Source organism: Zophobas morio, unplaced genomic scaffold (assembly GCF_036711695.1).
Source record: "Zophobas morio isolate AGI-343-1 ecotype UQ-CSIRO unplaced genomic scaffold, CSIRO_AGI_Zmor_V1 ptg000023l, whole genome shotgun sequence".
NCBI lineage: Eukaryota > Metazoa > Arthropoda > Insecta > Coleoptera > Tenebrionidae > Zophobas > Zophobas morio.
The window spans coordinates 3991998-4005002 of NW_026972128.1; the positions used below are offsets into that span (position 1 = coordinate 3991998).

Consider the following 13005-nt stretch of genomic DNA (forward strand, 5'->3'; position numbering starts at 1 on the left):
GGAATCAATTAGCTTAGTGATCTGTAAAGTTTTAGGAAACAAACATTCCTACAAATTATGTCTCATTTAAATTTCTTTGCTGATAATCTTTTCATCGAGAAATCAAGAAAGCCGAAGAAAGATTTTAGAGAAAGACCCAAGTATCCATTCTTTCTGAATACATGAGGCTTTTATAAAGAGTTAGATCCTTCTACATATTCTAGGCAGGTTAAATATTCGTAGACGTAATTAAATATCTGTCGACAGAAATCTGTGGAACATTTTTTTAGTGCTTCTTGCGCGTTTTTCTATGTAAAATTAGAATTCACTTCATTTTTCTAATTTTTCATCGGACGACAATAAAAATTTGAATAATTTTTTTTTTTTGACGACATGGGTATATTATCTATTTAAGAGTTGTTCAGCACAAAATTACCTTTCCGACCATGTTTAGAAAATATATGTAACAAAAACACTGTTCTACTGGTTCTACTGTGTTATTAAATAAGATTTTATTGATTAAATTTTATATTTTATTCAAATTAAAAATCCATATTTTGTATATAAACTACAAACTTTAAATCCAACATAAAACCATTTTAAATTTCGAGGTCTGCAAATGGTGTGATTAATTTTTGTTTTGTTAAGTTTCCGCCAGGTTTGCTCCACGGTGACGATACTATGTGTTTTCTAGGGGCTATAGTTGGTAGTTTTGTAGCTCGTGTAGGGAATTAGTGAATGTCAATCTTTAAGTTGGTAATATTTTTTTTAGTGAAGGGTTGGTAGTAAGAAAGCGGACTCGTTTTGGTTTAGTGGCGTCACTTGTTTGTCCGGTTAGGTGCCACCACGCGGTAAGCATTACGTAGGTTAAGTTTAGTTTGGTTTGGTAGTTTCATAAAGTAGCCTTTGTTTAAACGAAACTTAATCGTACCGACGGCGACTCCACAGTTTTTCCCACAAGCGTAATTGATTATTATTGGTGTCTTACTAATGGGAAATGCGTGAATTTTTGATTACGTTATTAACACGTGGTGTAAATTTATTGATTGTAAATTCACTGTTCATGTTAGGATTTTTAACTGTTTTTAACTGTTCCAGTTTAAATAAGAATCATTAAAATTATTATTTTATTTCACGCAGTATCTCGAAATAATACATTTTATTTTTCTTGTGCGACACCACAGAAATAAGCAACTTTATCTACAACTGCTTTATAACGGCCTTATTACAGGACTCATTCGGCACTGTTTGAGTTGAGTAATAAACCCTATTATTCCACTAGTGGTGTAATGAACGCCCCACTCCTTAGTTAAATTTTATTTACATGCAAATTACAAGAAATTACATTTATTAATTGTTAACTTATTTGTTATACACGTCGATAATACATTCCTTCCAATTACTGATATTAATACCAGATGAAATTAAATGATTTGTATCTTTGTCCATAATGCTTTTGTTGGCAATAGTATATTAAGTATTAAGAACGGTACGGGGTGTTTACTGGTCGAAGGCAAAAGTTTGGAGACGGAGCGAAGCGACGTCACCAATTTGTCTGAGACCAGTAAACGCCCTTAACATTCGTGATGCTTATACTATTTTTTGTACGACCATCAAAAGTTTTGCGTCTTTTTATCAAATTCATAAATTGAAAGAATTTATATCAAACATCAACAAGGTCGTTTTTTAATTTAAAATTTGTTACTACGGTTTCGATTAATATAAACAACAATTTTAAAAATCAGTTTCCATTTTGACCGCTGTCGATTTAGATTTGATCTGGCTTGATTTCGAGTTAATTTTCTTTCCGCGACTATTAGTGAGTGATTTATTTGCTTAAAACATCAATCATGAGTGATTCTGAAAGCGAAAATGTCGAAGTCGAACACGCATGGAGTTTAAAATAAAAAAAATCTTGAATGCATGATTACTTACCGTTCAGCTGAACAGTAAGTAATTTACTTACCGTTCGCCTATTAGTTGTTAGTCGTACCAACCCGTAAACTGAACTTACTGCTATGGAAACCTATACGGTAAATGATCGAAAAAGCAATGGCCGTACAAAAATGTTTGTTACAGTTCTAGTATTTAAGACTTCTCTTCTAACAATACTTGAATCTGGGTTGTAGCTGCTGGCAGTACTTGTTCTGGCTCCAGGTTCACCTCCAAGAATATCAAAAGAGGTCTTTTTCTTGTCTTCAATCGAGGTGTCGATATAACCTTCACATACAGCTCAAAGGCTGCTGTACTTATAACTTTTAGACAAATCTTCAAAAAATGCCAGCAGCACTTTCCCTTATGCTTCATTATTTATTTTCTTGGATGCACACCAGTCAGTGAACCGTTTATAAAATTTTTCATATTTGGTTTTTGATTTATCAGGGAACAATGAATACACTAGATCTGTGTCGAAAAGCAGGCTTTCTGCTTCAGAATCTGTAATCACTCATTTGAACAACATTTTTTTTCTAGAAACTGACGCGTTGTTTACAACAAATTTGAGCGGTTGTCACATGGTTGTCATAACACTGCAAAAATTCTCTTGGTTCTTGATTTTTAATTAATAAAAAAGTTTGATTAGCTTTTTTTCTTTTTCATTTTTGGACAGTTTTGTACATATTTCATACGTGGGCTAGAGCATATTACAGCAACTCGTGTGATTACACAATCTGCAATCTTCACACTCGTAATGCTGTAATAATGGCTCTATCCCACTAATAAGATAAATAACTATTATACAATGTTTTCAAAAAATTGTGAAATGTCTAAGGGGATGGATGGTTTTTCCTAACTTAAATATTATATTAATTTGATAGATTCTCATTTGGGGATTTTGAAATAGTAATTGGCAGTATTCACGATTTAATTTTAAAACCCTGACTCTCTTTGAAAATTATCATTGAAGTAAATATCATCATGAATTCGAAGAGGAGTTTGTGTCATGATTTATGTGTTCTATGACTTGAATTTTGGATAATTTATTCTCCTCATAATGAAGTGTGTACCGAACGACATTTTTATGATGCAGACCATATTTAACATGCTTTTTTTGTGATGGGGAATTTTATCCACGATGGAGTCTTAACCCATTAATTTTGCTTTATCCCCAAATCCAAAGTGATAATTTTCCTTTCATTCAGAAGACTGTTTTTTTCGCAATACCGGATTTTACCAACGTGAGATATTCGGAGGGCGTCCTTCTGGGAGACGAAACTCTGCTGGGGGTAGTCAACGCTGTTTGTCACGCGAGAGATGGAGTATAATTGGGGAATAAAACTTGAAGCAGCTGCCGCAGGCGCCAGCGGATACAGTAGGGATAGCAGACACTTGCAGGGGCACCGTGGCATGGTTGTACATACGTAGCTGTGGTTAGTGTAAAGAGACAGTCAAAGGCAGGGCCTAGAATCGGTAGCGCTACCCGTTCCACGTCCCTTAAATTGTTGAATTAAATCGTGCTCTTTTCATCCGACTGTCAATGAAAAATTTACCATCACGCCACCATGATGTGTGTATTGCCATCTATTCTCATCGAAATTTGTAACCTTGCATTTGAAAAGAACAAGGAGATTTTATAGTTGAGATAATACAGTTTTTTTTAAAGAACTTAATAAAATTATTCACGCCATACTTTTGTATCGTAAATTCAAGGTCACTTTTCCACCTTTGCGATCCACCACTTGCATTAGAACAAATTCGCCATTTCAAAACGCAACGTAGGGTTCTATCTTGTTGACGATCACCGTTCATTCACATGCAACAATTTCGGCGGAATGTTTGGGTTATCACTTTATCAGTTATCACTTATCCCAGTGCTTTTTTGCTAAGGACTAATAAAAAGCAAACAAAGGTAAAAAAATACGTACACAGAATGTTTCTCAAGTTTTTGGTAAATGATTGTTTACGTGCGTAGAGTAAAAAAAAATCTCACACACTGACCTCCACTCTCCACTGTATAAACTGTAATAGGAATAAATCTAAATTTGTAATTTGGTACTTTATACTAAATTAAATGTAACTGCAACTCTCCTAATTATTTGGAATTCAAAGTTTACAATTATTTTTATTTACATTAACTAAAATCAAATCCGTCTATTTGGATGATTACTTCTACAAGAAAATTTTAAATAACCACGCTAAGAATGTATGTCTTAGGGCTTGTTACTGATAGTGAAATGGGAATTTTTAGTTGCGTAATATTTTTTGTTGTGGTATAACACTTAGGAATGGAATTTTCCCTTTTTCTTTTGTATCTATTATAAAGATTGTGTACTTAAAATTTTTTAACGGCCGTAGAGGTAATCTTGGGGCATCTATACCCAGAGCGGATGGTTGTATGTATGATGATGACTCAGTATAATAGTTGTGGGAAAGATGAATAATTGTGTATTGCCTAAGATCTATGGTGATTTGGTTTACTTTTGGTGAGGTTTAAAATGAATAATAATAATTAACTCAGTCTCTAGATCAAAGGTTAGTCATTATGTTGAACGACAGTTAGGCGAATATGTAAATGTAGGTCATTTGTATTAAATAATTAATTTGAGATCTTCTTGAGTGATTGGCGCGCCAATTCAAAAAGTTAACTAGGGTACGAAGCAATAAAAATATATAAACTTCAATGGAAGGTATACATGAGCTTTAAACAAAACCGTAAAACTGGGCGAACCGGACGGAAAAAGGTTGAAAATGTATCAGTGGGACACATGGAAATATAAGTCGGAAATTTTAATTTTCTGTTATCGATACACTGGCGATAATGAGGCAACACAAATTTTTACTCGGCAAATACACTAGAAACAGATACATGTTTGCTTATATCAACTCATAATTTCATGTATATCGGACAAACCTCGAATATGTTAAAATAATAAGAAATAAATAGCGCTGCGGTACAGTACAAATTAAAGTCCCGGTGTAGCGATCATGTAAGTTAAAAAATTCTTACACTACCCGAGGTGACTTGGATGGGTGACAGACTAGGCTTAGCTTACCCGTCTATCCTGCATCGCCTGTAGGCCTATTGTAGAAGAAGTTAACTCTCCCACAACAGGATATAGTCGTAAAAACGAATTTACTCTGGGACTACTATAACCTTGTAACATTTTTTATATACAAACAAAATTCCAGTAGTAAATTTTTCTACTACACTCTTTTCCATCCTATAAAACGGTCGATATTCCTCAAAATAATAAACTTTAAATTTCAGAACCAACGTAGAAATAACACAAATTCGTACCTACCCACAGTCGTAGAAAGACGATGTACGCAGCTTTATTTGACTGTTGCAAAAGGAAAAATAAAGGGCTTAATGCTTAACATTTTTATTAACCTTCACCTTTAAAAGAGCATTTTACTAATAACAAAATTTAAACAAGTGATAACTTCCATGTCTAGATAGTCCTGTCAAAGAAGCAAGGCTTATTATAAAATGAAGCATTTCAAACAATTGGCGTTGTAGTGATTATTGTCACTCTTTCATTGACTTAAAAATCCAACTAATTCTACAATAATTCCAAAAGACACTTTAATCATGAACAATGTAGCAATTACATCTCTGAAACATTTAAAAGACCACTGAAAAAAGTTACACCTCTTAACATAAAAATAAATATTAAGTTACAACAATAACAATACATTTTTAACCTTATCGAACAATAATTAGTGACTAGATAGGAAAGTTTCAAAGTGGAATTTTATCTCTTATCGATACACAATTTAAAACTTGATTTTTGCGTAACCTACCTAACTAAAATGCCGTACTACCTAACCTAACGTATATATCACTACATTTCATTCCATTAAAATCTTAAAACTGTATTGCTAAGAACGAAAAAGGAAACATCCTCGAACTCCAAGAAACCGGCACAAGCATGGCATTCGACAAGAAAACATGAAAAAATACTCAAATCACTATACAAATTGCACGAGTTCCTATGCAGATCACTGGTTTTGTATCGCACAACGAAACCTAACCCTAGATGGCGCAGCGACCTTACCTATTACCACAACGACTCGAACTGCAGGTTGGCGAACCCGGGATTCTTCCTCGTCTCCCAGTACTTTCCGTTGTACTCCCAGGTATCGTCCTTCTGGTTGGAGAACCAGCGCGGTTCGTACAGCACGTTCAGCTCCTCCCTGCGCTTCCTGCGGTCCCGCTGCGCGCTCTCTAACTGCATCTTCAGCGTTTCGGCCGTGTTGAGGTCACCCTCCTCCAGCGCCCGCTGGTCGGGCCGGAAGCGCGTGTCCGTGGGCGGCAACACGTGCGCGTCGGGTCCCAGCTCGTTCAGCTCGATCGCGAATCGGGTGAATCCGTAATAGCGCTCGTGGTTGGGCGGCAAGTTGCCAGCGCGCCAGATGCAACGCGCCGAGGGTGGCACGCCGCAATAGAGGGACTCGGACCACTTGCCGAAGAGGCGGTGCACCGTCTTGCCGTTCTCGTCGAGGACGGCTCCCACGATCTGGAGGAGTTTCATAATCATAATATTATACCGTAACCCCTTTATTATATACACATAAGAAAAACATAATATAATAAAAAAATTAGATACAGTTAAGCACTGATTTCACGCCATACTTTTATAATAATAGCGGAATTAAACCCTTAGTTGATAGTGGAAGAGAGTATTGAAATGCAGAGTAGATAGAATTTGTGGATCGAACGAGCAGGCCTTCTCGAGTTGACAGTGTTGGCGTTGAAACGGTATGCTAAATTTTGTCTGTTAAATTTTGCAAACGGGCAATTTTGCGTCGTTGTTGCAAATGTAAATGTGGTAGAAATGCACTTATTTAAATTTAACTTATTTTAATAACGATATATCGAAAGTTTTGGATGGTTTTCCCTAAGTTATTATTTACATTTCGTAATTTCTCAATCGTAATTTTAAAATAATGCATTAATAATATTTAAAAATTATCTTTAAACATTGATCTATCTTGAGAAAAAGAATAATGTAAATTATAATCCGTCAAATTAATATCGGCGTGTCACTGTGTTTTATTTTAGAGAATAATTAACAAATTCATTTAAAGATCGAACACGAAATTCCGACACTCACCTCATGCCTCTTCGCCGACCAGTAGCTGGCCTTCGAAAACGTCAACTTGCACGTGATCCTCCCATTCGAAATCCTTAGCTCGCCGTACTGGTCGACCCACCGCTGTCCGCTGAAGAGGTTGTGCACACACGTGGTCACCTTATTCCACGTGTACAAATCGCCGGTTTTCGGCAGCAGCACGTGCACGTTCCCCAGCGGCTGAAACTCCATGCTCTTGCCCCAGAACTTTGTTTTGACTCTCGCGTCTTGCCAAAACGTAAAATTGTTGCTCTTCGCGTAGCAAGTGCTTATAGGAGGGTGATGCGACACTTGCTCGGCCAGGAACTTGAACCCTTTATCCTCGCGAATGCATTCGTAGGTTTCCCCTAGCAAAGGGTTGAAGGGTTTGTTGCCGGCGCGGGACAAGGTGCTTGCGTACGCTGAAACCGCGAAGGCCGCGATCTCCACCATGCGCTCATAAGGGTCATCTAAGCTAGCCGCTTTGTCCAAGAGTTCGGAATATTCGAGTTCTTCGCACAGCCTTTGAAGGACGTTGAGGGGTTCATTGAGGGCTACTGGCATGCTGATTTGGGACAGGTCTTTGCCTATGTTTCTGCTGAGAAGGTTCCACAATGAGAGACCTTCAGTGTGGGGACGGGGCGCGGGGAGGACTGTCCTTCGGCCGGTCAGTCCTTGCGAACCTGGAAGTGGGGACGAGCGTCGGGTTAGTACTGTTGATGAGGTAGAAGGGGAAGTTAAGTCAGTTGATGTTACCCATGTCGACGTTGCCTTGTTCAATAGTGCGGACGACGTACAGGATGGTCAAATTTAAAAAAATACCACACGAGTAAGATTAACTATTTAAATTAGTACGAAGTGATTATAAAAGATCGTACATCGAATTGGTTTTGGAAAGTATGCCATTACATTTTTAATAAGAAGTTGATCTTTCATTGAGGCCGGTAGCAAATTAAGCATTCCAACTTAATTATTGGTTATCTACTTATCAGGCTCCGCAAAACCTGAAAACAGTTAGGTTATATTGAAATTTTGTGTATAACTCTGATCCTATGATTATGTAACTTTTGTAATCACCTTGTACTTGTGTTCTTCTTACATTCTGTGTGGCAACATTTTGTCAATCCATGTTGATGTATAATAAAAATGTTAAAATGCGATGAAAAACTTATTAATTTGCTATCCAACTCCGTATGTTATAAAATTATTTGACCATACTGTATGAATCTGACGTACGGGGGTGGATGTGTACAAAAATGAAAGAAAAATAACTTAAAAAAATGTTAATATCTTCTAAAATTATTGTAGTAATGTTTTAGAACATATCGAAAATGTGGTTTGTCGGTTTCATTTTTTTTTAATTTTCAACAAAAATGATTTGTTAAGTATTAGTTTTTAAACTTATCAAAAGTGAACTATGTATGACTGACATTATGACTACTTACAGTTAAAAACTGAGGATAAAATTGAAGCAACTCAGTAGAATGCTTCGTAGTTTTGGCTTTTTATTACTGATAACTATAGGAATTTCATAACCCTAAAAATGAATTTTTTTAACGTAAATCAAACTCACTCATTTGATACACCACACTATCTACTTTTATGAAAAAAATGGTCTATAGTTATTTAGACAAAATATTCCTCGCCACTGAAACCCAATCAAACAAAACTAGTTCCTTAAATAAACTGAATTGTTAAACTGCAGGTGAAGAAACATATGCGTATGTTTTCATAATAAAATTTTGTGATGACGTCATCAAGTTTTTAGCAGGGTCAAGAAAAATACAAAAAAGGCGACCAGAAATGCGAAAAAAGCGACAATAAAATGCGAACAAAAGGTTACATAAAAAGAGACCAAGAATGCAACAAAAAAACACAACAAAAGGTGACAAAAATGGCAATAAAAATATGAATACTCTGATAAACTATAAATATATATATTTAATATTTTGTGCATTTTAGAGAGGATTTATACAGCAAAATTTCGAGATAACGTCAGCACATGTTTAGCAGGGACGTAGAAACAAACACTTCTGTCCAGAACTTTCGGGGATTACTTATCTAATAAAATCTCTAACAGACAGACATACAGACCAGACAGATGGAAACGGGAGATCTAGTTTTCCATATTCTACAAGCTACGAAACGTCGAGAAAATATGATATTAGCTATTGGTCAAGTGTACATTTTTCAAGCTGGCTTGGGAAGTAAATTTGTACAACTGCATTTTTATTAAACACCGAAAGCAGAAAACAGTGATGTACAGTTTGATTCTTAATCAGTACTCATACTCATACTTCTATCAGATACAAGCCACTATATTTTTAATTAATTTTAATTTTCGGAACCTCCTTTTCAAAAAAGACAGGAAAGATGAAAAGTCGAAGAAGTCTTCTAACATAAAGTTGTTTCCACAAAATTTCGGGCAAATGACAAGGACATGAAAGTTATATTCCCATTGCTTTTCATTGATCTATGAGAACCTGACTTGCTCATCTTGTCCCAAATTTTGGGAAATGACTGTAACAGTCAGAAATCTGGCAAAGACATACAAATAAATACACTCTTAGATTAGTACCGGAAACAATTTTTTCCAAAATTTTGCTTTTTTCATTAAAAAAAATCATTAATCTTCAACCATTTTCTTAACAACAAAATTAAAAAAAAATACACTGAACAGTGATTTAAATGCTCTTTCGTAAAAAAAACACGTTAAACAATTTATGAATTTTGTTTAAAAATTCCCGCCAATAATGTGACCCCACCTGATTCGTAAGTGTTGTATTAAATGCACCATGAAATTAACAAAAATGCATTCACGCCATTGTCAAATGCACTAGTTACAAAATCATTATTTAAAATCGAAATGAAAATTTGCTATGATTTTTATGCATTTTACAATTTCACTCTACTCAATGCACATACCATTGTGTTAGAAAGTATTATATTTCCCTTTTGTGTTTGTACACTAGAAATAAATTTAATACTATAGCTAAAGGTTTCATGGAACCATTATTAATTTGTGCGCAAACAATATTTATTTGCTGTGAACGTAGTTTTAATAAATTGAATTTAAAATAGCTTTAACTTACTTAGAAAAAAAAATGTATCCCTTAGCAGTGGAGTGGAAATACTTTAAGAAGAACATACCAATAGAAGGTCTCAACAGACATAAAAGCATCCGAACGGGTTCACTTGCGAATTTAGGATAAGAAACTATAGTGGTCATACCGTCATTCTATTTTGTAATTTCTTCGGGGTTTAACCTAATAACGTTTCGTTTCGTCTTTTCATAGTTGAGTGTTTTCGTACATTATTAAAATCAATTCTTTTCAGAAATATGGAATTATGAAAATATACTTTCTCATTATTATTTGCCTACATTTTTTGTACTTTCGTGACTTCTGATTCGTATCAAAATCATAAAAAAATCACTACGGCTTCAAACGCCACATAAAACTCCAAATTGAACAAGGGGACACTCACAAACTACCAATCTCATGGGTACAATCTACCGACTCACCTTCGCCCCTCCCACGTCTCGATCCCCCTAGAACTACCACCGAAGCCACCTACCTGCCGAATCTAGCGAATTATTGACCGTGTTCAGCTCAGTACCAAGTTCCGACTCTGAACTAATGCTGCCTTCGCCACTGGAGAGTGAGCCCGCCTCCGAACTACTTTCAGAACGTGTACGCACCTCAGACTCCTCTTCTTGTATTTCTGGATCTTCGATGTCCAGCGTGGGCTTCTCGGTCGGCAAGTCTTCGGCATCGAAAAATTCGGTCGCGCTCACACACGAGGAACTATAGCTCAACGAAGCGTTATAGGGACGATGCTGTGAGACAAAACAAAACCAAAACGAAAAACGGTCGTCGGAAAGCTGCTGGGGTTTCGGCACTTACGTTCTCCGACAGCTGCTCGAGCGAGGAGAGGTCCGTCAAGTCGGACGCTTCGTGTATGCGTAACAGTCTACTCTTCAGTTCTGTGTTTTGTTGAAGAACTTGATTTAGATTGTTTCTTAAATTAACTACGTTTTGATTGACATTGACGGTTCCTTCTAATTCTAAAGCCGACTTAAGTCTTTCGCGTTCCGTGCTTAGGCCGAACGATAGACTCTTAATACTACCAAGAACTGCAACAAATATACAAGTTCAAAACTTCACTTTTGAATTCGTTCTGCGACCAGAAATGTCACAAACGTTACCAAATTTCAAAATTATATAAAAAAAAAACATAAAAGTTTTCGTTCCGCTGTATCTACACTGACCGGCAAAAAAACAAACGTTTTTACGTGAAAATAATTCCGTTAACTCTTACAGACGTCTCTCAAGTTGTCGCTCTGTTCCTGGAAAAATGGTTGATTCTGTTGAACAAGACACTTTCATCGTTATGTCTTGCTGTCGCAATGGGACTTCGTAAACGAAGAATGTGTGTATTCTGTGACCGCTTGTAAGCACGAATATCTGCCCAAATACCGTGAATTAATAATTCAAGGAACATCGTTAAAGGCTCACATTAGAGATGTAATCAACAGATTTGTTCGAACTGGCAGTGGCGACAAAAAGAACTCTCGTGGATGATTTTACGTATCTGGGGAAGTGGTTAATAACTTGAGACGACTTGAGCAGAATTGAATAATTGAACAACGGGTCCAAAGTATTGACGAAAGAATGTTACAGAACATTTGAAATTAAAAAGAGAGTGAACATGTGCTTGAACAGAATGATGAACATTTTCAACATTTACTGTGATGTTTAACCGCAACAAATTTGTTTCTTTTAATCGTAATGAATTAGTTTTATTTTTTAAAAATAAGCGTTTAGGCAACCAGTTCTACACATGTGTGATCTTTGTCATGCGTCCTTGGGCACTTAGTACGGATCTCCGTACAGTTAAATTTGAGAGGCGGCATGTTTACATGACCTACTGCGACCCTATAATCATTTATAGAAACCCTGTATATACGTAAGTTCACAGTTGTCAATTTTGACATGAGCGTGCCTAACAAACGTGTTGAGAAGATGACAATTTCTTTAGAGATTAATGGAGTTAGTTATGCACTGATTTGGTGTTATAAATGTCAATATGACAATCAGGTACTCCATCATAAAATTTTAAATACGTTACAAATCTGGCAAAAAAACTTACAAACATTATTAGTCACTCGACATTTGCAACGTATTTAATGGCAGATACATACAAACATGCACACATTCTTTGTTGTGGAACTTCTGATGCATATAATACCGGACTCTGTTTGGTAACGTAGATATGGCATGTATAGTGCATGCCATACTGCCGTGAATGAAATGTTGTCTAAAAATTAGGTGCACAGATGTAAATACTTACAGAAAAAACTTTACAACTACAATATCCGGTTAGACTTGATACAATAATATTAGTTATTTTTAAACTGGCCATAAATTTATTTATGATCGTGAACAATTAGTCATTTATCGAGCTTTATAATGCTGCCATTTTTTTGTTTAATGTTTTAATATTCTATTACGTATGAGAGAGAAACAATACATCTTAACACGATCGTGGCGATAGAGGCCCAAAAATTACATTCATAAGTAATTGACGTTCCTTGGGCTCTGTACATCTATTTTTTCACCCTGAAGTTAGTAACAACGTGAACTATAGAAACTAGTAGATATTAAGTGATAAAACTGTCACTATTTGCTTCGTCTACGGCAACTCTGTTGTTTTAGTCAAATAAAAATACTACTAAAACTAAAGAATTTAACCTAAAAACTTTAGGAACTATACATGATGTAACAAAATTGAATTGAATTTTTAAGTCATCTAGTGCCTGACAATAGCAATAACTCAAGGTACTACATAAAAGCACTAACAATTTGCAAATTTGTTAGGTTATAATTATAAACCACTAAAATTTGTCAGCAGTCCTATTACCACGTGGAAAGTTATATCACAAGACGCCAATGTCGTAATGCTTTGTTTGATG

General features: G+C 35.8%; 1 protein-coding gene across 5 annotated transcripts in view; it reads right to left on the reverse strand.

The window, feature by feature from the left end:
* Positions 1-5284: 5284 nt before the first annotated feature.
* The window catches only part of LOC135133947 (oxysterol-binding protein-related protein 6-like), a 50150-nt gene continuing 42429 nt past the window's right edge, over positions 5285-13005 (reverse strand). For all 5 annotated transcript variants that reach the window (XM_064062512.1, XM_064062513.1, XM_064062511.1 and 2 more), the window contains exons 7-10: positions 10937-11166; positions 10608-10869; positions 7035-7714; positions 5285-6437 (exon numbers count right to left, since the gene is read on the reverse strand). In XM_064062512.1, coding sequence (XP_063918582.1) covers positions 5979-6437; positions 7035-7714; positions 10608-10869; positions 10937-11166 — 1631 coding nt within the window. In that variant the 3' untranslated portion in view covers positions 5285-5978. The remainder of the gene's footprint in view (positions 6438-7034; positions 7715-10607; positions 10870-10936; positions 11167-13005) is intronic.